The sequence below is a fragment of the Loxodonta africana genome, chromosome 3, assembly GCF_030014295.1.
Source record: "Loxodonta africana isolate mLoxAfr1 chromosome 3, mLoxAfr1.hap2, whole genome shotgun sequence".
NCBI classification, from domain to species: Eukaryota; Metazoa; Chordata; class Mammalia; order Proboscidea; family Elephantidae; genus Loxodonta; species Loxodonta africana.
In genome coordinates this window covers 67,985,833-68,012,432 of record NC_087344.1, presented here as the reverse complement: position 1 = coordinate 68,012,432, position 26,600 = coordinate 67,985,833, and the positions used below count along the sequence as shown (strand labels likewise).

The following is a 26,600-nucleotide window of genomic DNA, read 5'->3' as shown; positions in this document are numbered from 1 at the left end:
GCCCTCCCGGGGGCCTCAGAGTCCACTCTGGTGGGCAGCAAGTGGTCTCTGGCTCTTGACTAGCTCCAAGGTCTTGGGGCACCCGTCTCCATGCTCCTCTGACACACCCTCCCACGTCCTATCTGGCACTGTCTCTGGGTCCTGCCAAGCCTCTCTGCAAAGGTCTGGCAGAGGTGCTTGTGGCTAGAAGGAGTCTTTGGTGGCTACCGTGATTCATCCACTCAATGGTCACAAAAACCCCCCTCCCAGCCAGGCCTGCCGAAGACCCTTCCTGGCCCTTACAGGTCACTCAGTCACATATACAGGTAACTAACCATAGGGCAGCCCAACCCTAACTCCTTAATACCCATCTCTCTGGGTGAGCAGACTCCTAGAGCCATCACCGTCCTCCTCCAGCTCCCTGTCCTGACACACAGAATCAGGCCCCATATCTGGTGCTCTCTGCTCCCTGAATGACTCTGGACTTCATCTTCTCCTCTACCTGTCTGCGCTCGCCTGGCTCAGGCCACCATCGCCTTTGTGTGGACCAGTTCAATTACCTCTTCCCTGGGTTTCTTGCCTCCAGCTTTGTGCCCTCCAATCTGGGTCCACCTGGGAGAGTTTGTCTGTGTCTTGTAGGTCCCTGTGGACATCCCAGGTGATCTCCAGAGGCAGCTAGAATTCTAGAGGGAGATCTGGGCTGGAATTAGAGATTTCAGAGTCATCAGCATGTAGATTTGCTCATAGATGCACATAGAAAAGGAGAGAGAAAAGAGAGATCCACCATTTTTTTTCTTTCTCTCCAACACAGATTACTTCCCCAAACCAAAGATCCTAATGACATCCCAAAGGCATCTTGAACTCAGTCTGTACATAACCAACCTCCGCTTTTCCATGAGCACTCTGCTGCTCCTCTAGGCTTCCCTCCATGAGACTTGGCACCTCCTTCCACGCAGTTGCCCCAGCCAGACCCTGGGCACCATCTTTAGTCCTTCTTCCTTCTTCCTCCCAACATCCTTAGTCTTGTCGTTTCTGCCTTCTGAACCCCTCCCATCTCTCTGTCTCCCTCCCCCTTCCATCACCTCTCAGTAGCATTTGATATGGTAGATCACTTCCTCCTCCTGGAAACCCTTCCTTCTCTTGGCCTTAGGGAGCCCCTGCTTCTGGTTCTCCTCCTTTCTCACTGGCCATCAGATGAACCCCCTACTGGCCTCCTCTCAGAGGCTAAATATTGGCAGCCTCCTGGCTCTGTCTTGTCTAGCTGCTCCTAGTCAATCCCATCTTGTCCTATGGTGTCAGGTTTGGAATTGCTCCCTCTTATGAATTGGATTGTGTCCCCTCAAAATATGTGTTGGAATCCTAGCCCCTACACCTGTGGATGCAACCCTGCCTGAAATAAGTTTTACTTTGTTATGGTCATGAAGCCCTATCTGTGTGGGGTGTGTCCTAAACCTAATTACTTCTGGATTGTAAAAAGAATAGATTAGACACAGAAGCAAGCACGAACCTGGGGAAGATAGACGCCACAGTGAAGATTGCCAAGAAACTGAACAACGCCGGGCTCCTGAAGCTGAGACAAGGACCTTCCCTCAGAGTTGATGGGGACTCTTCCGCTATAGCCAGTGGCCTGAATCCAGACTTCTAGCCTCCTAAAAACAAAAAAGCTGTGAGAAAATAAATTTCTGTTCTTTAAAACCACCTGCTTGTGGTATTTCTGTTATAGTAGCACTAAGGAACTAAGACATTCCCCAATTGTTACCTCAAAATGGGGTCTGTCCTCAGAAGTCCAGGCTCACATATCCATGAACTGCCAGCCTGATGTCTCCCCATGGACTCTAATGGACATCTCAGACTAAATGTCCAGGACTGCACCCTGGATCCCCTGATCCGAGAACAGTGCCTCGCTCAGTAAACGTCAGTGTTGGGCCACCCTCTCCCTTCTACCTTAGTTCATGCCCCCCATCCTCGCTTGCCTGGATTACTGCAACACCCCTGTCTAGTTTCTGTGACACATAGCAGAGAAGAAGGCAGTCCAGGCGTAGGGGACTGTGTGTGCAAAGGCAGGAAGGAGAGCGAGGTGAGATTGTGGCTTGGCGGAAAGCCCACAGTGTGTTTTGGGGATCAGACAATGAAAACCTTAAATGTAAAGTGCAGACTTTGTCCTGGGGCAGGAGGGAGTCACTGAAAAGTTTAAAGCTCAGGGGCACGTGTTTGAACTTTCTTTCATGCCTTCATTCATTCATTCTTTCCCTCACTCAGTCCTTCAGTCAACAAATATTTATTGAGCACCCTCTATTGGAAAGTGACCCTGAGATACTGGAGAATAGCTGGAAGAGCTGGACTATTGGTAGAAAGGCCAGTAAGGAGGGTGCTGAAATGGTTTAAGCCCAGGGCCAGGCTAGAGGAGGGTCCTCCTCAGGGAGGTGGTTGCAGAGGTGGAGACAGGAGCCTGACAAGCTGAGGTGGGTGGCATGGTAGATGCAGCCCCTATTCCTGGCTTGGGCAACTGAGTAGATACAGTTGGAGAAGTTCTGAGTGGAACCTAAGCCCAGAGCTATGGAGTATGGGATGCGGAGAGCCATTCCTTCCTCCTGGAGATCTGAAAAGCTCCTCAGGAGGTGGTTTGATCTGGGTTTTAAGAGAAGAGTAGGAATTCAGCAAGTAGAGAAATGGAGAGAGGTATCCTAGGTGGAGGGAACAACATGTTCAAAGGCGTTGAGGCACTCTGAAGAACTAAAAAGCCAGTGGAGTTGAAGCTCAGTGGACCAAGGAGAGAGGAGAGGGAAATGAGCCTGAGAGCTCTATCGATCTTCCCCCTAAAGCATAACCTGGGACCTTGGGGAAGGATCATCTGGAACTTAAGGCCTCACCTCTGGGGAAAATTTATTTGGCTTTAATCAGTTACTTAAATAGTAAAGAAATCTGCCTACCCCCAGAATCCTGAGCATTCTCTTCCTCTCCTGAGACCTCTCTTTAATGATTCTCCAGGGAGACATGCTCTGGGGACCCCTCCTGCACACACACAGCTTTGTCTATCTGCTCCCCACTTTCCTCCTCCCTCCCGTCTGCCCAGGGGGTCGGGAGGCCAGGCCTTTAGTTCTAGTTGATGCTTCCCCAAGATCCCAGATCATGCTTCTGAGCTTCTACCATTAATTTTCTCCTCTCTCTTCTTGGCCTACTGGGCTTCAACTTCACGGGCTTTTCAGTTCTTCGAGTGCCTCAGGGCCTTTGAACATGTTGTTCCCTCCACCTAGAATACCTCTCTCTACTTCTCTACTTGCTGAATTCCTACTTTTCTCTTAAAACCCAGATCAAACCAACTCCTGAGGAGTTTTTCAGATCCCCAGGAGGAAGGAACGGCTCTCCACATCACATACTCCGTAGCTCTGGGCTTAGGTTCCACTCAGCACTTCTACTCTATCTACTCATTTAGCATCCTTAGAACAGCCCAGTCTGACGTCTACCACCTGTTTAGAAGAAATGAAGTGGTTCCCAGACTGTGGCGGAGCCACAGCATTATTCTGGGGTGGTCCTAGAGTCCCATCTCCCCACCCCAGGGCAGGAAGGGAAGAGATGGGAAGGGAATGAGAACACTGTTGACACCACATTTATGTCAGCCCCTGGCCCCAGCCCTTTCTGTCATAATACCCAGGAACATTGTTTAATGCTTTCAGGGTGTTCTTCCCCTCAGGTGCTCGCTTTTAAGAGCTTTATTTGATTGTACTAACCCATTTATCTCACAAGAACTCTACGAAATGTGTACTATTATCATTCCCACTTTACAGGTGCGGATACCAAGGCTGCATAGCTAGGATTTGACAGAGCCAGCCTTTCACGGTGCTACAATTGCCTCAACATGACAATACCTCATTGAACTCTTGTTGTAACAAAGTACCACAATTGTGGTACCTTAGAACAATAGGAATTTATTCTTTCACGGTTCTGGAGGCTAGAAGTTGGAAATCACGGTGCATCCTTGGAAGCCAGGAGCCTTCCTGGCAGAGTGCGGTGCCTCCTGGCGCTTATCAGTGGAGCTACAGAGCTTTGGAACACTTGCCCCAGCAGGGCAGATGCAGGCATGAGGCCTGAAGAGCCGAGAGGCCAAGAAACCATGAGGCAGAAGCTGAAGAGAAAAGGAACACAAGAAGCTGACCTGCCTCAGTCTCAAAAGGTACGCCCTTGACCTCATAGGTTTCAAAGGGTGGAGCCATGGCCTCTGGTGTTCCTAAGGGTGGAGTTGCCACTCGGATGGTTGAGGAGAATGGTGTGCCCGAAAGCAAGCTGAGGGAGCAGAGCAGCTGTCCCAGCGGGCCTGGAAGGTGGAGTTGAAGCCAAGGGCTGAGGGGTCTCCACTCAGAATATGGAGAATGTGGCGATTACCTAGAGCCTAGAAGGCAGTGCCATTGTATAAATTGTCTCAGAGAACAGAGGATTATTTTCAAAGCCTTGAGGGCTAATGTGTTCTGCTGACTTGCTTGGTACCTGTTATGCCTTCTTTTCCTCCAGTTTTTCCCTTTTTTTTTTTTTTTATGGAAATGTCTAGCTTGTGCCTGTTCTGCCATTGCACCTTTGGAAGCAAATAACTTATGTTCTAGATTTTACAGATGAAGAGGAATTTTTGGATTTTGGACTTGCAGTTAAGACTTTTGCTATGATATGATGGGGTGAATATGTTTTGCATGTTGCAAGGATATGATTTTGGGGGGCCAAAGGGTGGAATGTCATGAATTGAATTATGTCCCCCAAAAATGTGTATATTAACTTGTTTAGGCCATGATTCCCAGTATTCTGTGGTTGCCTTCCATTTTGTGATTTTTCTCTGTGTTATAAATCATAATCTCTGCCTGTGGTTAAAGGGATTAGGGTAGGATTATAACACCACCCTTACTCAGGTAGCCTCCCTGATCCAAAGTAAAGGGAGTTTCCCTGGGTGTGTGGTCTGCACCACCTTTTATCTCTCAAGAGATAAAAAGAGAAACAAGCAGAGAGTCAGGGACCTCATACCACCAAGAAAGCAGTACCAGGAGCAGAGTGAGTCCTTTGGATCTGGGGTCCCTGTGCCTGAGAAGCTCCTCAACCAGGGGAAGATTCAGGAGAAGGACCTTCTTCCAGAGCTGACAGGGAGAGAAAGCCTTCCCCCTGGAGCTGACACCCTGAATTTGGACTTGTAGCCTACTGGACTGTGAGAGGATAAACTTTTTTTTTTTTTTTTAAAGCCATCCACTTTTGATATTTCTGTTATAGCAGCACTAGATGACTAAGACATCTAGGAACATTGCTGAACACTTTCAGGGTGCTCCTCCTCTCAGGTGCTTGCTTTTAAGAGCTTTACTTCATTGTGCTAACTCATTTATCTCACAACAACCCTACGAGATGTGTACTATTATCATTCCCACTTTACAGGTGCAGATACTAAGGCTACATAGCTAGGATGGGATGGAGCCAGCCTTTTACTGCTACGAGTGCCTCAACACAATACCTCATTGAACTCTTGCTGTAGCAAAGTACCACAAATGTGGTACCTTGAAAGAACAGGAATTTATTCTTTCAGGGTTCTGGAGGCTAGAAGTTGGAAATCAAGGTGTAGGTGGGGCCATGCTCTCTCCGAAGGCTCTAGGGGAGAATCCTTCCTTGCTTCTTCCCAGCTCAGGGTAGTTGCTGGCAATCCTTGGTGTTCCTTGGCCTGTAGATGCATCACTTTGGTCTCTGCCTCCATCGTCACATGGTGTTCTTCATGTGTCTGTCACTGTCTTTTCTCTTTTTCTTACAAGGACACCAGTCATATTGGATGAGGGCACACCCCATCCAGCATGACCTCATTTTAACTCAATTATGTCTGCAAAAACCCTATTTCCAAATAAGGTCGCATTCACAGGTACCAGCGTTAGGACTTCAACATATTTTTCCTGGGGACACACTTCAACCTCCAACTCCTTGCAACGGCAACCCAGTGCCCCTGTCGTTTGGTTGGTTTGTTTGTGGCTTAAAATAACACAAATTTATTGTTCTACAGTCTGGAGGTCAGAAGCCCAAAAAAGAGCCTTACAGGTTTAAAATCAAGGTGCTAGCAGGGCTGTGTTCCTTCTGGAGGGTCCAGGGGAAATCTCTTTCTTTGCCTTTTCCAATTTCTTCATCCTTAGGCTCATGACTTCATTCTTCCGTCTTCAAATCCCATCACTCCAGCCTCTGCTTCTGTCATCACGTCTCCTTTTTGCGACAGTGCCCCAGTTTTACAGACTGGGCAGAGTCAGGCCTGGTGAGGGGAAGGGACTTGCCCTGAGGTCACCAAGCTGGGAGGTAGCAGTGGTTTGGGGGAAGAGGCTGGATGGGAGAGCTGATGGAGTCCGGCCTGGGTAAAAGGGAAGGAGTGGGATGGAGACTGGATTGGGAGAGAGTTTCAGTTTCCCTTTTGAAGGGACTTCCCCTAAGTGGGGGAATTTTGGTTGGAAACTTGTAAGCAATCTGAATTCTACTGGTTTGGCCACCCCCTCTCCAAAGGCTCCTAGGATCTGAAAAGAAACCAAAAGTTGGGAAGATATGGGGGGAAGAATGAAAGGGACAGGCTCAGGGCAGCCCAGATAAACTGGGTTGAATTTCTGGTGACCTCATCAGGCTTGGGGGGAGGTAAAAAGGAGAGCTGGGATTACAAGTCTGTTTGCTGTTGGGGAAACTGAGCCCCAGAGAGACAGCTCTTATTAGTGGCTGGGCCCAGACCAGTTTATGTGACCACTCCCAACACACGCACACACACACACCCCCCTAGGGGAGGGGAGAGGAGAAGAGGGAAATAAAAGGTCTGAGCAACCTAGAACTTTCAGAATCCCTCTCCTTGTGATTTGGTGACTGGTTGGATGGTTTGGGTCTCACTGAAGGGCTCTTGAGACACTCCAGTGTCTACGCCTAGGTCCGAGGCTCCTGATGGACAGGGAGGCTGCACATCTGGGTCTTGCTGTCAACCAAGTCAGAACCCAAAGCACTCAGGCGCATGAGAAGCAGCAATGGTTCTGGAGAGTCAAGTCCATTTTGGCCCCGGCCCTGCAGCTACCTTGTCTCTCTCTGTTGGCATCCTCGACTGCTGTTCCCAAAGCATCGAAACCCTTTCCCGATGTTTTCACTTGATTTAGGACCACCAGGTTTCCCAGAGCTCCTGAAAGCCACCTCCTGCTAATCCTCGACCCCTTCCTCTGACCCTGCTCACACAAACGCTCATCCTCACTGTGCGTCCGTGTCCTCCTCTGTAGATGGGAACAGGGATGGTGCACATCTCACAAGGGCGTGTGCAGGTAAAGCAGTTGGCACAGGGCTTGGCATACAGTAAGCACTTAATCAGTGCTAGCAGCTATGATTATTATTGTTGTTGGTCATTCCAGCTTTTTAGAAACTCCCCAGTGGTCAAGGTTCTCCATGGCTCTGGGCTTTGGGGCTTTTGTCCCTTCTCTCTGCTGACTCCTTCCCAGGCTCTGTTCTCTCCCGCCCTCTTTCCTCCCACATGGCAGTGCTCCCCACTGCCCAAGGTACTTCTGGGTGACTTCATGAACCACTTGGCTCTGGTTACCGTCTGACTGGCAGCAACCAGAGGCCCAGATTTCCTGGGGTCAGTCCTGATTTAAACTTTCTGTTTATTGTCCCTGTAAGGTTGCTAGCCAGATTTTGGGCCCTAGCCTTTGGCTTAGGAAATGTGAACTCTATGTCTGTGTGCTGGATGGCCCCCTGGATGTTCCCCTCAAGCAACAAGAAAAACAATGCATTGCCATTGAAAGTTGATGCCTATTCATGGCGACCCCATGTGTTACAGAGTAGAGCTGCTCCACAGGGTTTTCTGGGCTGTCATATTTAGGAAAGCAGACCAACAGCCTTTTCTTCTGCGGAGCTGTTGTTGCGTGGGTTCAAACCACCAACTTTTAGGTTAAGTGGAAACCGTTTGCGCTACCCAGGGGTCTTGAATGTTCCCCAGGCACCTCAGACTCAGTGATTCCCTCCCAAGTTCTTTAGTCCTGATGAGCCCGCCTCAGTCACTGGATCCACCTCACCAGCAGTCACCTAAACACAGACATGGACAGAGCCTCATGTCTCGTCTGTCCTCTCCCCGTCCCTGCACCCAGCTACCCAAACCTGGAGCTCCTGTCTGCTAAACCTCTCTCTACCCCGCCTCCTGGCACAGACCATTCGATGTTCCCACTTTGTCCTGCTCTAAGCTCTTCCCCTACCCCTGGCCCACCTACTGCCCCCTCCACCATGCAGCCTACAGGGCCCTTATCAGACCCTGTCTCTGGCTCTTTCCTCTTTCCATAAGGCACTGCCTGTCTCTTCCTTTTAGGCTGGAAAACCCCTGAGGGCAGGGGCTCTGTGTGACTCACCACCACCTGTGTGAACCGAAGAGGGAACTCCAGTAAGTCTTTGTGAATGTGACTCATGTGCCCAACCCCTCAGTGTACAGATGAGTAAACTGAGGCCAAGACGAGAGAGGGCTGTTTCAGTGTCACATAGCAGGAAGAGGCAGACCTGGGGCTGGAATTAAGGTCTCCAGGCCCAGCCAATGCTTCCCAGAAGGAGATGGGGACTTGGGCTGGGAACTGAGCTGTGTCAAGTCACTGTTACTTGGCTCAGCCCAGCATCCTAGGCCTCCACTGGGACCTGGCCTTTCTCTGTTGTCTCTTCCCATCTCTAGGCCTTTGCATGTGTTGGTCCCTCCACCAGAAAGGCCCATCCCTCCACTTCTGACTAGGTGCTGCCTACTCACATCTCACCCAGGGCCTAATCTGATCCCAGCACAGGTCTCTGCTCAGAGGCCTGAAACTGCCCTCCTCTGCCCTCCACCTGGCCTTCTGTCTCTCCTGAGGCCCACGCTTTCTGCCAGGGAAGTCCATTCCCTGCTGTCCATGCTTTGCTAGGTGGGGGCTGGGAGCAGTTCAGGCCAGGCTCCGGTCTTAGCCCTCTCCAGGAGAACTGGGACAGGTGCGAGGGGTTATAAACATGGGGTTTCTGGTCCCTGCAGCTTCCCCTCCCTATCCATCTCAGAGTCACCTGGCCTTCCCTTTTGTCCTTTTCCTGCCACTCTTCTCTAGCAAAGGCCCACATCTCATAGGTTCTGACCACACAACTTCACTGTCCCAGAGAGGCACACGTTGCCACCCATGGGAGACTCACACAAGCATGAAGTAGCCACTCTTCCATCCACACACTCATAGATAGGTATTCTCTCACGTACTCACAGTTACACACCCAAACACCATCAGACAGTCACCAACATGCAGTCCCAGGGACAGGCACACACCCAGAGAGTCACAGAGTCACCAAGAGTCATCAAGCCTCTCCTCACCCTGAATACAGCCAAAGATGCAGACTCATACAACCATAACCCTGCACACCTAGTCACTCACACACAAACACAGGACACCGTTACAAAGTCTCACACATAGACAAATAGAGAGCAATACACACAGTTACGCACAGAGAGAAACAGACATACTCAGTAGCACACAGGCCCCTGGAGACACGGAACAATGGGCGCATTGTCTGGATTGGCAGCAGCTGGGGAGGAAGGAGCTGCAATGTGGACTGAGGAGGCTGTGGGGGCTGCTATGCTATCCCACTCCTCCCCCCAGTATCCTAAGCCTCTTCTCTCTTCTAGAAGCCAGATTTTGCTGGGACTTGGATTTGCTGAGAAACTGGACTCTAAGGCCCCCTCCCCAGCCTTCTGGGATATCTGGGGAGGGGGGAGGGGGCGGCGGTGCAGGGGCCCTCTGTGGGTCTCCCTCCAGGGCTCTGGGGAATCAGGGTCCTTCAGCCCTGATGCTCCCTCCTCATCCTGAGCATCATCCAGGAGTTCGCCTCTGATTTACACAGGGCAGCACTGGGGAATAGGAATCGGGGGTCTTGGGATCTGCTCTTAAGCCCTGAGCCCAGCCCTCCAGAACTCACACACCCACTCTCTGAGCCCTGCCAGCCGGTGCAGGCAGCGCCTGGCAGCATTGTGGGTTCCCTATTGTGGCTGAGACAGATGCAGGTCACAACACCCATCCCTCAGTGGCAGCGGGTGGAGGGGTCATTGTACTGTCATCGAGCTGCAGAGTGGGGCATGGTGTCCCTCCTTGTCCCAAAGCTAGCTCTCCTTGCCCCTCCCTGACCGGGCAGCCCCAGATCTCTTGGAGTCAGGGGGTGGGGGGGGGGTGGAATTCTTTCAGGGAGTTCTTTAGAGTTCCCAGCCCATTTTATCAGGCCTCTCCAAATCCCTTCTGACTCCGAGCTCCTGCTATCTTCTGTGTGCCCCGGGGCATGTTGCTTTCCCTCTCTGAGCCTCAGTGTCGCTGTCTGTAAAATTGGGGGGAGGGATCGCTAATGAAGCTAAGAAAGAGTACTCTGCAGTCTCAGAGTGGGGGAGGAGGCTACAGGAGTGACTACAAAATATAGAAGCCACACCTCCCCCCTGCTCCCCGCCCCCCCACTCTGTGGTCAGGTCTGTGGGGAGTTCCCGATTTCTCAGGCCCTACGGTGTCTCCACACCTCAGAGCCTTAGGTCTCCCAGGAGGCCTTACCCGTGGGAGGTGCTGAGCTGGCCTGAACACAGCTTTTGCAACACTTTGCTTCCTCCAGCCCCCATCCCCTTCCTCCTGGGGGCTAAAGGAGGCAACAGGACACACACATCCAGGACCAGGACTCTGGGGTTCCCACTGGCCTGCCCAGGTCAGGGGAAGAGGAAGTGGCAGAGGACCAGAGTTGGAGAGGCTCCAGCCACCCCAACCCCAGCCCTTCTTCCTGGCTCCCTCATTCTCAGACAAGGTGGGAGCCAGACCGGGCAGCCTTGGGGCCTGTGCTCGAAGGACTGTCCCCAGGGTGGAGAAAGCCTTGGTGGTGTTTTACCCCACCTCTTTAGGACCTGGGGTGTTCTGAGGTATGCTGAGTCCCTTTCTGTGGTTTCTCTGCCTGCACAGGGAGCTCTGAGGTGGGGGAATGTGTGTGTGTTTGGTGGGGGCACCAGACCATAGTCAGACAGGTTGTCAATCTCTTTGAGCCTCAGGCTCCTCAGCTTTCAGGTGGGGATGGAGTTTCCCTTCAAGGTCACAGGCCACCCCCTCCCCACCTCCATGGGTCTTTGTAACAGGTCCACGCTGAGGGCAGGAGCTGTGGGAAAGCTTGTCTGTCCAGGCTCAGCTTGACTGGCCGCCCAGGAGCTGAGGGGAAGGATGCGGCACGAGCCCCACCTCCCTGGCCATAGATGACCCCGAGCAGGTCAGACCCCCCCCTCAGGCTGGCCTTCTCGGACGGGTAGGGATGTGGGTAGGACCTCTAAGCTGTCCCCAGGCCAGAGGGGATTGTAAACGCGGCAGCCCTGCGCTTTATGACCACATTTTCTGGAGCATAACTCAGGGCCAGCCATCTGACGAGTCTGGGCATGTGAGCCCTTCGGAGAGTTCAAGAGGCCGACTGGCAGGGGCTGCGAGAGCAGAACCAAGGGGATGCTAGTGAATGAGGCCGCTCCACGGTGCTGGGCGCCCACCCTGTGAGGTGAGCGGTGGGGTGACGGAGGCTGATCTCCCCTCTTTACTCTAAGACGCCCCCCAGCCCCCAGTTCCTGAAGGACCCGGCTCTCTTCTCCCCAGACCGGACACCTGCTCCTGGTAGTCGGTTAGGGTGGGGGGACCAGACCGCCAGCGTCGCCCACTGCTCAAGTGGGGCTCACGACCTGACCCCGCCTTCGCCCCTCGATTGGGCGCTTATTTAAATGCCCGACCCCGCCCCCGAGCTCCAGGCGCTTATATAGGCGGCTCGGCGGGCGGCGGGCGGCATTCCGGCGCGGAGCAGAGAAGCTGCGGGTGTGGCTAGCGGGTCGCGCGCGAAGCGGGGGTGCAGCTCGGTTTCTCCCCCGACACCCCTCCCCCTCAAGCACGAGCCCCACCCCTCCGCCGGCCGGGTCGACCTCGTCGAACTACCCCCTGCGGCGCGAGCCCGGGGCGGCTCTGGGCGCCCCCAAGCAGACCCCCAGCATGGGTAGCCAGAGCTCTAAGGCTCCCCGGGGCGACGTGAACGCCGAGGAGGCAGCAGGCGCTTCCCCTGCCAAGGCCAACGGACAGGTGGGTGCGCTTGGCATGGCCCGATTCGGCCCGTTCCTCTCGCAGCTCGCCCCCTCTAGGGCCCTGGGCCAAGGCCGCGCGCTTTGTCCGGCCCGGGACACGCGGCGCCCCCTCCCCCGCCCGGTCCCTTTGTTCTCGGCGCCGCAGCCCCCGCGGGCGAAGCAAGGGGAGGGGCGGGGAGGGGGCGCTGGCCGGGCCCCGCCACCTTCTTTGTTCCCGGCCCGGGCCCCGGGCACTGCCCCCGGCCGCCCCGAGTGCAGCGCGGGGAACAAAGGCGCTGCTGGGCCGCGCCAAAGGGGTGCCCAGGGACCGTGGGGCGGGCGCTGGCGGGGAGGACACCCCACCCGCAGAACTCAGCTCGGTGGCCCGCGCGCGGTTTTTTGTTTTTTGTTTTTTTAGGAGGAGTCGGGATGTGAGGAGAGCCTGAGGCGGGTGGGGGGCCGTTTGCACAAAGCCCGAGGCTGGGCTAACAGGCGGCCCAGGTATATTGAGACAGCGCCCGCGGCGGCTTCCCGCCCAATACCATATGGCACGGCTCGCCCGCCTGCCCGGGATCCGCGGCCCGGGGCCGTTCCGAACGCGCGGAATAGAGAGCACGCCCCAGGGGAGGGGGCGGGGGGCCACGGGACCCCAGCGCCTCCTGCCGGCCGTGGCCTCTGCGCGCTCGGTTTCATCGCCTTAAGGGGGGCGGGAGAGACTCGGTGTTTGACGGGATCTCCGGTGTAGGGTGAGGCTAAAGCCAGACTTTCGGGTTGCAGTGGAATCGAGTTGGGGGCCGGGTTGTCTGGAAGGGGTCAGGAGCGGGCTGGGGGAGAGGAAAAGAGCCCCCACCCTCATTGCTGTCTCCTCTGCCCTGCAGGAGAATGGCCACGTGAAAAGCAATGGAGACTTATCCCCCAAGGGTGAAGGGGAGTCGTCCCCCGTGAACGGAACAGATGAGGCAGCCGGGGCTACAGGTGATGCCATCGAGCCAGCACCCCCCACCCAGGGCGCAGAGGCCAAGGGAGAGGCCCCTCCCAAGGAGACCCCCAAGAAGAAGAAGAAATTCTCTTTCAAGAAGCCTTTCAAATTGAGCGGCCTGTCTTTCAAGAGAAATCGGAAGGAGGGTGGGGGCGATTCCTCTGCCTCCTCACCCACAGAGGAAGAGCAGGAGCAGGGGGAGATTGGAGCCTGCGGCGAGGAGGGCACTGCCCAGGAAGGGAAGGCTGGTGCCACCCCTGAGAGCCAGGAGCCCCAGGCCACGGGGGCAGAGGCTAGTGCTGCCTTCAAGGGAGGAGACACAGAAGAGGAGGCAGGGCCCCAGGCTGCAGAGCTGTCCACTCCCTCAGGGCCAGAGAGTGGTCCTACACCGGCCAGCGAGCAGAATGAGTAGCTGGGTGGGGGCAGGTGGGTGATCTCTAAGCTGCAAAAACTGTGCTGTCCTTGTGAGGTCACTGCCTGGACCTGGTGCCTGGCTGCCTTCCTGTGCCCAGAAAGGAAGGGGCTGTTGCCCCCTCCCAGCCACATCCCCTCTCCTCCTTTCCCTCCTGTGGATTGTCCCATCATCCATCTGGTCTTCCTCTTGAGGCCAGTTGAAGATGGTCCCTTACAGTTTCCCAAGTTAGGTTAGTGATGTGAAATGCTCCTGCCCCTACCTCCTTCCCTGTCCTCATTCCTGCAGAAAGCAATTGCTGGTTTTCTCCCCAATTCTTTTCCAAGTAGGTTTTGTTTACCCTGCTTTCCAAATCCCTGAGCCAGAAGCGGGGTGCCTGCACTCCCAAACCCTGAGTATCCAGCCTTCCCCCTGTTGAGTTTTTAGTCTCTTGTGCTGTGCCTAGTGGCCCCTGGGCTGGGGAGGACACTGCCCCTGTCTAGGTTTTTATAAATGTCTTACTCAAGTTCAAACCTCCAGCTTGTGAATCAACTGTGTCTCTTTTTTGACTTGGTAAGGAAGTATTAGGTTTTGGGGGTGGGGGGAGGTCTGTAATGTGAAACAACTTCTTGTTGTCTTTTTTCTTCCCCCTCCCTCTTGTTGTAAATAACTTTTAATGGCCAAACCCCAGATTTGTGTTTATTATTATTTTTTTTCTTTTTCTAACTGCTAAAACCATTCTCTTCTATCTGGTTTTACTGTAACATTTGGAAAAGGAATAAATGTTGTCCCTTTAGTGGTGCTTTTAATGAGTGGTCTTCCGGGGTTAGGGTGAGAATGATGGTGGGAAACTAGTTAACTTCAAACCTCAAGGCAGGGATTAAGAAGAGAGGTAAGTTTGTGGGATTTTTTGTTGTTGAGGATTGCCCAGGCCTTCATGGACACTGGAATGGCAGGAAAGCGGAGTCTGAATCAACCCAGGGGCACTACTAGGAAATGGAAGCTCAGGAGAGTAGAGAAATGTACCATTTTATTACAAAGATTCTCACAAACAGGAAAATAGTATCTCAAAAAGGCAACTAGACTATCCACCTCCACCTGCAGAGCTGGGGAGGGCAGGGGGCAGGCAGTGAGAGTTTCTTGGCTCACTTGGGGCCAGGCTGCAACAGTGGGAAGGTATGAGAAAGGAACAAATCTAAAAATGGCTGATGTTACCTTAAGGAACCTGAAAAGAACGAGGGGTCCCCGAAGGCCCAGCTACCCCTCCTAGAATGCTCAATAAGAATACCTTTCCAAAAGTACTAAGCAGGTACTCTACATTTCAGGATTTAGTCCTCTGACTGCTTAAAAGCACCCTTTCCACCCATACCCAGCATTCTTTATGGTTCAAAACTAACAGCTGGGGGAGGGGGGAGGACAGGGGGCAAGGCAGCAGCTGTAAGAGTTTAGCCAACAGAGCTGCCCTGGGCTAGGCTCAGGGCCCTGGTTCCTGTCTAGTCCCTGGGGATATTTATATTTAATATACTTTTATATAAATACACAGAGAAATAGAAAATATAAACTCTGAGGGGTTAGGGGAGAAACGTGGAGAACTTTGCAAGAAGCCAGAGCTGGAGAGGTCTGCTCAGGCCAACTTGACCTCCTCCTTGACCCTGTGGAGAAAGCAAAGATTGGCATGAGATAACCCACCCTAGAGGCCCTGAGGCAAAGGCACAATGACTTCCATAGAACTGAGGCTGCCCAGGTGATTGCTGGGGGCTAGGGCTTCCCAGCTCTGCCCAGAACTTTAGGGACAGGCAGACTTGTCCCTGAAAGAGGCCTTTGTAAACTGGACCAACTGTCCCTGTACCTCAGAGTGGTGGGACAAAGGGGGTAGTGCTCCAATGCCAGGGAGATAGTGGACTACTCCCTCCTCACCCTTTGGCTTCCGGCTTCTCCTCCTTGGTTTTCTCTTCTTCTGTGACTTCTAGAACACAAGAGTGCAGGAATAGGCAAGGGCAGCCCCTCTGGAAAGACCTATGGGGTCTTTCTTCACTTATCTAAAACCCCTCCCCAGAGTTACTCTTGGACACACAGAAAAAGAAAAGCATCCCAGGTGCTCCCAGTGAGCCCTGTTGAGAACAAACAGGTTGGACCGGTTTTACAACCTGCTAGAGCCTGAACCCGGTGGGCGGAGGCAGCCCCCTGGGAAAGGGCTTGAGTGGTATGTGAGAGCCATGCTCCTGACCACAGAGAGTCAAGTCTGCCAGTCCCTGGCCTTGGAGCTTGGAAGGGCTCAATCAGTCAGTGGAGATGAGTCAAGTTTCATTCTTTTGTGGGCCCTGCCACTTCTAGGAGCTACTGAAAGGCCCAAGGAGCTGGCAGGGCCCGAGTCGGCTCACCCCTCCCAATGTCCTACATAGATTCATCCTCCAGGGCCCGGGGATCGAGACCTAAATCCTGGCCCAGTCCAACCCACCTTTCTTCTCTTCTGGGTCTTTCTCTTTTTCATCCTCTGTTTTGACTCTCTTGGCTTTTTTGAAGTTGGAAGAGTTCTTGCGGCCACCCTCTCCCTCCTCATCGGAGTCAGAGAACTCTTCTTCACAAGCAATTCGTTTGTCAGAGGAACAGACTGGGAGACAGTGGAAGGGTATGAGTAAGAGAGCAGGAGATTATGTCAGGGTATGTGCCCAGCGCTTCTAAGAGACACCAAGAAAAGGAGGGGGAGGAAATGTGTACTCCATAACCTGTTCCTACAGGTACTGGACACAAGAAACTTGGGCTTCTCAACAGGCAGGTAGCTTGGGGAATGTGAAACCAGGAGGGTGAAGGGAAGTCAGAACTGCCTAGTTAAGTGGGAAGTTACAGGCCCTAGGTCTGGGTCTTACTCGAGATGCGTTTGTCAGGGTCCTCTTCATCCTCATCACCGCTTTCCTCTGGAATGGCATCCTCAGGAATCGCCTGCATTTGAACCCCAGGTGCGTGGGGCAACATTCTCAGGTTCTCAAATAGTCTCTGTCTGTGGCAAATGGGAGAGAAGGTGGCTGGGCTCTGGTAAGGGACAAACCAGCACCTGGAATGTCCAATCAAGGGGAAGCTAGGACGTGTACTCACTTGATCTTCTCCAAGTACTCATTAGTGTTCTGGTTGGTCATATTGGAAGGACTGATGTGAAGTTTGAAATCTGGTCCAAAGTATTCAAAGTAGTCATTGTATGGAAGCTCTGATCGGGGCAGGGAAGAAGAGAGTCAAGAGATCAGGCAAGTTTTCCACCATGGGACCTTGAGCAAATCATTTGTAGGTTTCTATGGACCTGTATGCCCATCTGTCAGATGGAGAGAAGACTGCCTCCGAGACAGGGTGAGTATGGACTGCAGTCTTTTTAATGCTATTCTCCTGAGTCCATGCCAGTGAGACAGAGATCACTACTGTGACGAGAAAGCCCAAACTCCAAGTGGCCCCAACTTTAGAAAACCTAAGCATTCTCAACTGCGAGGATACCCTTCACTCCCTACCCCAGTTACCCTACAGAATTAGAGAAATTCCAAAGGTGTAAATAATCACTGATAACTCTGTCCAAACCAGACGCAGGGAGGAACAGTGTCAAAAAGGACTAGGACGGAACTGATGGCTATGGTCTGTCTCTCAATGGCAAAAGTAAAGAAAAGCAGGAGAATATATGGCTTAGTATCAGAAGAGGACATATGACCAACAGGGAAGGAGTTGTAAAGCTAGAGGGCACACGAGCTGGGGCTCTGCCCAGCCCAACCTTGCCCTGGAGCTATTACCGTTAGGGATATCTGTGCTCAGGGCCACAGCTGTTTCATACGTCCAACACCTGGCGACATTACGAATGGTGTAGCCACCTCCTCCCAGCATCAGCATCGGAAGGTTGAAATTCCTCACAAATTCCACACACTTGGAATGCCCTTTGGTGGGAGAAAGGGTGCTAGATTAAAGGAGAGTCCAGCAGAACCCTGCCCACCCATCCCTGTGCTACTTGGTCTCACCTTTGATGGTCAGATTGAAACAACCTAATCGATCCCCAGAGAGGGAGTCAGAGCCACACTGTAAGACGACTGCACTAGGCTGGAACATCTCCATTACTTTGGATATGACCTGAAAGGACACATCCTGGTCACCACTAGCCTCAAGAAAAGGTATGAGAGGTACAGTAGTGGAAAGGGTGGGTGCCAACACTTTCTGTTCCTTTTACCCTTCTGTCCACTCTTACCTTTGCACTCGTAACCTTCTACTCTCCCTCACACTGGGTGATAGAGAAAAGGGAATCCCAAGCTGGGGTTCTCGTTAACCCACTTTCAATTTGTTTCCCAATTTGAAAGGATCTCTAAGATCATTCTAGTTCTAATAACTCTGAACCTAGAATGGCCTCCTTGTCACCTTCCTAAATTTTCCCCTTCTTTCACCATCTGAGCTTCAGTGCCACTTCCTCTAGGAAACCTTCCACACCCTTAGCTGCATCTGCTCTACTCATTTAGTCCTACCGACTTGGAGCCTTACATCGTGAAGACGTGCTTCACTTTTATATATCTTATTCTAACAACGAGATTCTAACTTTACTGAGGAAAAAGATCTTAACTTAGGTTTCTCTGTCACTCCTACTGTTGGGCACATAGTGGGCACTTGGTATTTGCTGAATGACCACCTGACCTCATTAGGTGAATACTCTATGCTGTTCCCTCTGCTGAATGCCACCCCTCCAGCCCCCGCTTCCTTCACATGGGTAAAGCTTCAAAGTTCAGCTCAAACGTCACCACCTCTGTGAAACCATCTCTGACAACCCTCTTCCCACCCCAGCTAGCAGTGTGTCTCTTGCTCCTTTATTTATCCTTCAGAAACAGTACTGACCGCACACTGTTAGGTATGCGCCTACCTCCCCCACCACAGACTGAAGTTTTCAAGGGCAAAGTCTTAGAAATTATTGTATCTAGCAGAGTGCCTGGCCCATGGAAAACACTGTCAAGTATTTGGGATGAATTTTGTTCCCCTAATTGCCAGGTGGGATCAGTCCCTGGAGAAGGACATCATGCTTGGCAGAGTACAGGGTCAGCGGAAAAGAGGACGACCCTCAACGAGGTGGACTGATAAAGTGACTACAACAATGAGCTCAAGCATAACGATTGTGAGGATGGTGCAGGACCAGGCAGTGTTTCGTTATGTTGTGCACAGGGTCGCTGTGAGTTGGAACCGACTCGATGGCACCTAACAACAACAACAATTGACCACATGGCATGTAACCCAGGGCTGAAAGACACCTCATTTCCAACCAGCCTCTACAGTACAGAGAGTCCTCTGAGGTATGATGGGGGGCTTTGCTACTCCTCCCCAAGACCGATCCCCCGTTTGTGCCCCAAGAGATGGACAAGTCACTTACCGGCCTGAAAATGGCCTCATAGGACTCATCATCAATCCCATCTCGGAGCGGGTAGTTAACGGCATAATACTTGCCTTTGCCAGCGCCAATATCCTAATCAAGAGGGACATTGAAGTAAAACTGAAAGATGAAGCTGGGAAGAAGTTCAAGGACGGGGGCTGGAAAGCTAAAGAAAGAGGCAGGGGTTCTAAAAGAGACAAGTGGGGCCCAAGAGGTGGACCAGGACAGAGCAGGGGTCCCTTGGTCAGTACCATTCCCGTCACGAGCAAGTCTAGTTCTCTTCACATCTCTGGATACACCATTGAGCCTGCACTCAAGCTGAGAGCTGTTTATGGGCCAGATACTGCATATCCTACCCCACAGCACAAGATTTCTACCTTTGGATTGGGTTAGAGCTGTCTGGTGGCTAGGTCACAGAAATAACCCCCACCTCCAACAATCTCTCCTCTCCAGAGAGCTTTACTGCTCACCCCTCCACCCGTCACTCTCTCCTCTCTAGGGAGAGGGAGAGGGGAAGCAGAGAGAGAAGAAGAGCTCTTCCAACTGACTTCAAAACTGTAAAGGCTCAGTTTCTCTACTGCTCACCATAGCAAACAACTGAGTTAGTACCACTTTTTCACCCAAGGGCTACTGATAGGGCAAAATGGCTGCTTTTACTGTATTCGTGCTAATGGAAGCAGATAGAACAGTTCCATGAATTAGCTTCCAAGGATACTTATCCTGAGGTCCATGGATGGACTTTGGTTAAGAGGATGTGGCTATTAACCCTTCAGTAACATATGTAAAATTTTGTGTACTCTTCTGGGGACAGTCTATAGCTTTCAGTCATGGTCCAAGGGGAAGGTGACCTCAAAATGTTAAGAACCCTTGATAAGATCCATAAAGGTCCCAACTCCTAGCCATGGGAGATAACCTGATGTTTCTATCCCCAACCTCAAGCCTTATGGGACAGGTGAATGGAGCAACCCAGGTGTGGCCGGGAACAATGAGTCAGGAGACCAACCCTCACTACCCCCGGCCTTATGTTCCATCTCTCCCTTCCCCCAGAATAAGGGAGGGAAAGATACCATAGCTAGTGGCAGGTGCCCCAGGCTGGGGTATGGTGTTCTGAAGCAAAAGAGGCAGGAAGTGGTTTTTGGTGATATGAGATAGAAGAGTTAGAGCTGGCAGCTGAGGGTGAGCTGGCTGGTCCCTGAAGGGAGTTCTCACCCGTAAGTCCCCTGTTCCTGGGAAGTACTCTCCATACTTATGAAAGGACACAGTCATGACCCGGTCTGTGGTATAGAAGGCCTCTTCCACTCCATCACCATGGTGAATATCAATGTCAATATACAGCACCCTCTGGTGATACCTAGGATCAGAAGGGGGTCAGGGGTCTGGGGGCTCTTTGGGGATGGGACGCGCCAAGGGCGCCAGGTCCCAGCTTACCAGGCTGGCTGCCTCCCTCAGGTATCTCTAAGCACCAGAGACGTGGAAACTGGCTGAAGGAAGGTGGAAGAGCGGGCGGGTATCTCCAGAGGCCTGACCAAGCCGACCAAGTCCGATCTTCCTACTCTACAGCCAGGGTCAACTCCAGCCACACTGGGACACTTTGGAGGCAGGATCTGAGCAGTGCCTGCCTTTGATCTTGCCGTGGGCTCAGATCAAACCAAGACCCCGTCAAGGAGAGGATGGCCAGAGACACTCAAACACATCCTAGCCAGCACACCGCTAGGAAAAGCAAACTAGGGAGGCAAGCCCAGGGGGAGAGGAAAGTGGGAACCTGGCCTAAAGTGTTTCTCCAAGAGACAAGGCCAGGTAGGCATACTTTAGCAGTTCCAGGATGGCCAAGACGATATCATTGACGTAACAGAAGCCAGATGCCTCGGACTTCTTTGCATGGTGCAGGCCCCCAGCCCAATTCACAGCGATGTCCGTCTGCTGCTTATTAAGTTTCACAGCACTTGCTGGGTATGGGAAGAGAGAACATAAGCCGGTTACCAAGCCGCTCTCCCCACCCCCTAAAAAGCTCAGGGAACCCAGGGAGAGGTAGGACCTGCCTCTTCAACAGCTATATTGCACAATTCACAAGCAGCCCCTTCCCTCTCACCCTATTCGAATAGGGAGTGGATAAGATATTGGCTACTCTTAAAAAAAAAATGGTTTTTCAAACTGAGAATGGTAACTCCTTAGTAGGCCTTAACATTGATTTAGTGGGTTATGATTAGTATTATATTTTTAAATGACACAGACTAGAATAAAAATAGAGTAACAGTTATGGTAACTACCCTTTTGTGAAACTTTGGCTTCAGATAGGGTGTGTGTGTATATCTCGGATTGCATTTGTAAATGTATTTCTTACTGTGGTTCATGGTTAACAAATTTTGAAAAGCTACCAAGGTAGTGCTGGCTCCAAGTAAAGTAGGTCAGAGAAAAACTACAAGAGAAACACATACCCACGTGTGCAAGCGCATCTGTGGCAGTGTAACTTTAACAGCAGTAAGGACATGGAACAAACCAAATTACCCAACAACAACGACGAAAACCCGTTGCCAATGAGTTAATTCCAACTCATGGCAACCCCATGTGTTACAGAGCAGAACTGAGCTTCACAGGGTTTTTGGCTGTAATCTTTATGGAAGCAGATCACTAGGCCTTTTTTACATGGTGCCACTGGGTGGGCTCGAACTGCCAACCCTTAGTTTAGTAGTCAAGTGCAAACCATTTGCGCCACCCAGGGACCTTATCCAACAATAGGTGACTGATAGTATCAACTGAATCAGATCCATAAAATGAAATAATCATCCATGCAGCCATTAGAAATCATGCTGTAGAAGGATACTAGAAATTTTAAAGATTTACTAAGTAAAAAATGTAGACATAAAACTATATGTATAATGTGACAATTTTTGTAAAATATCGGTATTATATATATGTTATGTCCAAATACATATACATAGAAAAAAAAAGTGGAAGTATAAACACCAAAATGCTAACAGTGGTTATCCATGGACAGTGTGATTGTGGGTGCTACTAATTTTTTTTCTTTGCACTTCTTTGTTTTCTAAGGTTATATCAGAGGGGAAGGATACAATGATCTCGGTAAATACTTGTAAAGAAAGGGTTTAGAGTAACGAGAAGTAACCCAGGAGTTCCTAATGGAAGTAGAAGATATATAGGGAGTATTTTTGACCTCTAAAGGTAATTACTGTCATCTTTTATAAAACAGAAATGATGACACTTCCCATTTTTATGGCACTTTGCAATTCACAAATGGCTTTCAGGTACATTCATCTCAACAACCCCATGAGGTCTTCAGGGAATCCCTCTATATAAGATCTCTTGCTAGGGGAAGACAGTCAAAGACACTCAGTGCAATGAAGAGATTGAACCTGGGGTGGACTAAACCAGAAGGACATTTTAGAGACGTAAGGTAAAAACCTGGAGGGCCATTCTACATGGTCACAGATCAGCCCTACCAGGATGGCGGGGAGGGGATGTATATTCCTTACCCACAGATCCACCAGCAGACAACTGACAGAACTCAAACAGGCCATCAAATACTGGACAGTCCTCACCAACGTTGACTTGAAAGAAAGGTGAAAGGTTAGTCTCCATAATTTCCTTTAGTTGTCATTTAGAAAGTTATGAGCTGATGGAGAAAACATAATTTGGATTCAGAGGTTTGGGTTCCAGGCCAGGCTCTACTATTCACTGGCTGTGTGACTGGGTCAAGTCATTTAACTTCTTTGAGGCTTAGGCCACAAGCAATAATGATATCCACCTCAACCAATTGTAAAGATTAAGAGAAATCTTATATGAGGAGGCATATGGCAAGTACTTGGAAAATGTTTGTTCATTCCTTGAAAGAGGAAAATTTAGCTGCTTCTTCCAGTCTGAATTTGTCCCTGGACCTCTCTCCAGCTGACCAACAAGGACATGAAGGATCTATATAGCTATCACTTGGTGAACACTTACAACGTGCCAGGCACTCTGCTAAATGCTTTAAATATCTGGTCTCATTTATCCTCACACAACCTTCTTTGGTGCCATTTTATAAATGGGAAATCAAGCTCAGAGAGGTGAACTTTTAGTAGTGCTAGAATGCTCTTTCTGTAATACCCACAAGTGACAACTGGAGTAAAGTTATTTCAAGCCTAAAGGGGTAAAAGTACAAACTAGTACATAATGAGGAAACTCATGCAAACAATAATGCAAATGAAATGAAAAAGAAGGGAAGAGAAGCACACCTGGAGGCTGTAACTTGCAGAGTGAGAGAGGAACTTTACTGCTCCAGGTCTCACAGAAAAGGAAAGTGCTAAGACATCAATGGTACACAGGAAGTCAGAGGCAGGAGTGGGGCTTGATTCTTATTCTCTTGCCTCTCTCTCCCGATTACACCCTGCTGTCGTCAACCAAGGTTCCCAAAGTAGGGCAAGGAGGAAAAGCCCTGGTATGAGGAGGGTAGGACAGCCCAGCTTAGAGAATGGTGGTAACTACTTGGGATACAACTGAAGCCGAAGGCTTGCCTTAACCACAAGAGCTACCAACTCTGGCACTGCCCTACACTTAAGAGGGCGCCCTGATTTGGTGCCCTGACAAGACAGGTACTCTGAGGAAGTGTGGTCTGCATTAAGGGAGTGAGCGGTGGGTGGCTCTCTCCCTGACTTCCAGGGTAAACACTGGAAGGCTGTGTCAATAAGAACTTTGGTCCCTGGAGCCAGGCTATTTATCCACGGGCAACTGATCTTCCCCTCTGCTTGCTTCCTCCTTCAGTGGCTTTCGCATGCCTGGGTTTCCAAAGCTTTGACTGAACAACCATTTGGGATGTGGAGCTACCAGGGGAGGGAATAGGTGTTTTAGACATGAGAAAAAAATATTTTTCTTCAGGCCCAAGCCATTATGTGGCCCAAATGGCTGGCCCATTTATTACCAGCACAACAAGCTATTTGGTTAGAAACAGAAAAAGGGTAAAATGGGAGAGCAGACCCTTACTTGGGCTAATCTGTGAGGCTAGGGAGGTCTTTTCTGTGGGTTTTCCCTCTTCCCACTATAAATATTTTTCTCATTCTTAGGCTGGCTTTCCACTGAAGGGGAGCAATATAAAATGAGACATGGAGGAGGAGGGTGGAAAAGGCAGTGAAAAGCATAATGCACAAAGAAATGCATGGGCTTAACCACTGACCTCAGGACCCTGCTCCCCTTGGTGGCGGTGGCAATGGGACTGCGGCAGTAGGAGAGAAGTGGTATGTGATCAAGGAGAGTTTCCCAAAGGGGCTTCATCTGTACTGGTAATATTTTCTTAGGTCAGGTAGTGAGTACATGGATGTTCATTATATTCTTTTTTATACTTCTTGTGTGTTTTTTGTTGTGTGTGTCTGAAATATTTTATAATGTAACATTTTTGTAAACTACAGTGCCCAGAATCAGGAGATTATTAGAGTTCCAGTTTCCATTCTACCAACACTTTGCTGTATGATCCCAGGAAAGTCACTTTATCTCCCCGGGCCTCCCTTTATCCATCTACAAAATAGAGGAGAACTTCTCAAATTTTCACCACTACAAAACCCTACTATCATGTTTCCATCATAAGCCCCATGTTTTGATGGATTATCTACCCCAAAAGTTGCATTTACTCACGTGCCCATTTTCACTAATTAGGTGCTCCGTCAGAACTGCTCATCACAATTCCCAAAGTGACCACAAAGAGTTTACTGAATTCCAGCCAAGGGCAAGGAAATCTAACTTAGCCTATCACAGGTATAGCTTCCTAAGTTAGGTGACAGTAAATACTAAAAAAAGAGCTCGTATCTTCCCATTAACTGTTTCTGCAGATCCCCCCACAAGTTATAAAGTGCTGTGTTAACCGACAACTAACGTCCTTGCCTGCTCTCTCTGTAACTCTATGAATCAGCTTAGTAAAGTGCCTTGAAGCCCTTGGAGAACGTCATCCTTCCTACCCCTATCTTCAGTAAAAGAAAATTTCAGACCTAATTTTTTATGCACAACTTTAGAATGCTGGTTTCAGGAAAACTGGAGCAACTAGGAGCCAAACCTTTATACTCCTCCTAAGGGCCTAATACTTTGTCTGCCTTGACAGATTTGCAAATAACAAAAATAATTAGTCATAATAGCAAAGGTTACTGTTCATTGAGGGTAGGTGCTTTATACATACATTATCTGAATTATCCTCCTAACCTTCCCTGTGAAATAGGTGCTATTATCTCCCTTTCAAAGAAGAGAAGACAAGGCTCAGAGAAGCTAGGAGACTTACTTAAGATTACACAGCTAAATGGCAGAGCTGGAGAATTCAAACCAAGACACCAAAGCTCATTTTCTTGCTGCAATACCAAGCTGCTTGTCTAATAAGCTCCCCCCCGCCCACCCCCAAGAGCAGAGTCTGGTCCCTGGCCTAAATGGATATGAAAGCCCTAAAGCCATCTAGAGAAAAAGTATGAAAGTGCTGCAACATGGAAGGAAAAAAGACTGTGCCAATTCGGACAGCAAATATCTCACCCAGAGAGGGCAGCAGCTCCTGCAGTTGTGGGTGGCAAAGAAACTTAATGCAGTAACTTCAAGGAAGGTCTCTGTGGTCCTGCCACTGTTACAACTGCACAGTCATTATAACTAACAAATAACTTTCTGCTTTGGGAATCAGACCTGTGGCCAGTATCAATAAACAAGTGCCACGGGTTTCTTGATATTTCAAGTTAAACTGTCATAAACTAATCAAAACCTCTTCCAGCCAATGCTGCTACAGATGTTTTATGAACGAGGTCTTACATGCTAAGAGATAATTTCTAAAATAACACAATGTGATAGTTTCTTCCCAAATGTGAACAAAAACTTTTCTACAGCTAAAATAATCTCCACAATTCCTACAAACTGAGTGTGGCTTCTGAGATGGGACCTCTTCTAGAAGAAGTTTCAGCCCCAGGGCAGGGGTTGAATCACCTCATCCCAAAAGATTACATCATTTTGAGTATGTCCTGAGTGGACTCTAAATTCTCAATACTCACAAAAGAAAAATCTGAGGGGAAGTGACTTGCTCAGTCAGAGTCAAAGCTGGGACGTATGTCTCCTCTATCTGCCTCTCAGGTCAATGCATTTTCCCTGACAATAATTACAGTATTCTTGGGAGAGTGCTGTGAATTTAACTGGGAAAAATCTAACTCCTGTTCTTTACAATCAGGAAACAAGGAAAACCACACTTGAGAAAAAAGCATGACTTTGACACCTATGAGAGGTAGAGAAAATCAGGTGCCAGCTAAGGGGAAGTACAGGGAAGGCAGGGTGGGCCTCTCTGATTGAGCAGAGATCCGAATGGGGACTTGAGAATAGGGAGGTAGAAGAATGGACTTACATCTCTGCATCTGCTTACTGTACTCAGACATGTTGTCTGGGCGGATGGAGCGCAAGAATTTAATGTAGTCATCACTGTGGTACTTGGTCATCTCCTCAGCATTGGCTTTGTGAGGGCGCTAGAGGGCAGAAGGGAGAAAGGGCATGTTATTCTTGACTACTGCCAGTCTTCACTCAGTCTATTTTGAATACTTCTGCCCAGCACTGAGCTAGGTGCTATAAAGGATAAAAAGATATAACGGATTAGATTTAGGCCTCAAGGAAGTTACAATGTAGGAAAACAAGATTATCAAAGGATATTTGCTATGAGAAGACCTAGAATGCAGCTCAAGCTCTGTTGCTTGGGCAAGTCACTCTCTTGAGCTTCAATTTCCTCAAGAATGATAACCATATTTATCTCATTCGAAAGTGGTGAGATTGGATGAAATTGTTTAATCACTTTGCAAACTGTAAAGCACTTTAAAAATTGTTAACTTCTTTTTAT

At 50.1% G+C, this 26,600-nt stretch overlaps 2 protein-coding genes across 3 annotated transcripts in view; one reads left to right on the top strand and one right to left on the bottom strand.

Moving 5' to 3' along the window:
* The first annotated feature begins 11,776 nt into the window (after nucleotides 1–11,776).
* Nucleotides 11,777–14,197, top strand: MARCKSL1 (MARCKS like 1). The gene is made up of 2 exons (XM_003415464.4): nucleotides 11,777–12,050; nucleotides 12,910–14,197. The coding sequence occupies exons 1-2, from the start codon at nucleotides 11,964–11,966 to the stop codon at nucleotides 13,420–13,422; spliced, it is 600 nt and encodes a 199-aa protein (XP_003415512.3). The 5' UTR covers nucleotides 11,777–11,963; the 3' UTR covers nucleotides 13,423–14,197.
* A 743-nt stretch (nucleotides 14,198–14,940) lies between these two features.
* HDAC1 (histone deacetylase 1) overlaps nucleotides 14,941–26,600 on the bottom strand; it is a 38,659-nt gene continuing 26,999 nt past the window's right edge. For both annotated transcript variants that reach the window (XM_023554487.2, XM_003415463.4), the window contains exons 3-14: nucleotides 26,118–26,235; nucleotides 22,267–22,341; nucleotides 20,583–20,721; nucleotides 19,985–20,126; nucleotides 18,776–18,868; nucleotides 17,391–17,499; nucleotides 17,169–17,309; nucleotides 16,495–16,603; nucleotides 16,269–16,399; nucleotides 15,860–16,012; nucleotides 15,319–15,367; nucleotides 14,941–15,053 (exon numbers count right to left, since the gene is read on the bottom strand). In XM_023554487.2, coding sequence (XP_023410255.1) covers nucleotides 15,026–15,053; nucleotides 15,319–15,367; nucleotides 15,860–16,012; nucleotides 16,269–16,399; nucleotides 16,495–16,603; nucleotides 17,169–17,309; nucleotides 17,391–17,499; nucleotides 18,776–18,868; nucleotides 19,985–20,126; nucleotides 20,583–20,721; nucleotides 22,267–22,341; nucleotides 26,118–26,235 — 1,287 coding nt within the window. In that variant the 3' untranslated portion in view covers nucleotides 14,941–15,025. The remainder of the gene's footprint in view (nucleotides 15,054–15,318; nucleotides 15,368–15,859; nucleotides 16,013–16,268; nucleotides 16,400–16,494; nucleotides 16,604–17,168; nucleotides 17,310–17,390; nucleotides 17,500–18,775; nucleotides 18,869–19,984; nucleotides 20,127–20,582; nucleotides 20,722–22,266; nucleotides 22,342–26,117; nucleotides 26,236–26,600) is intronic.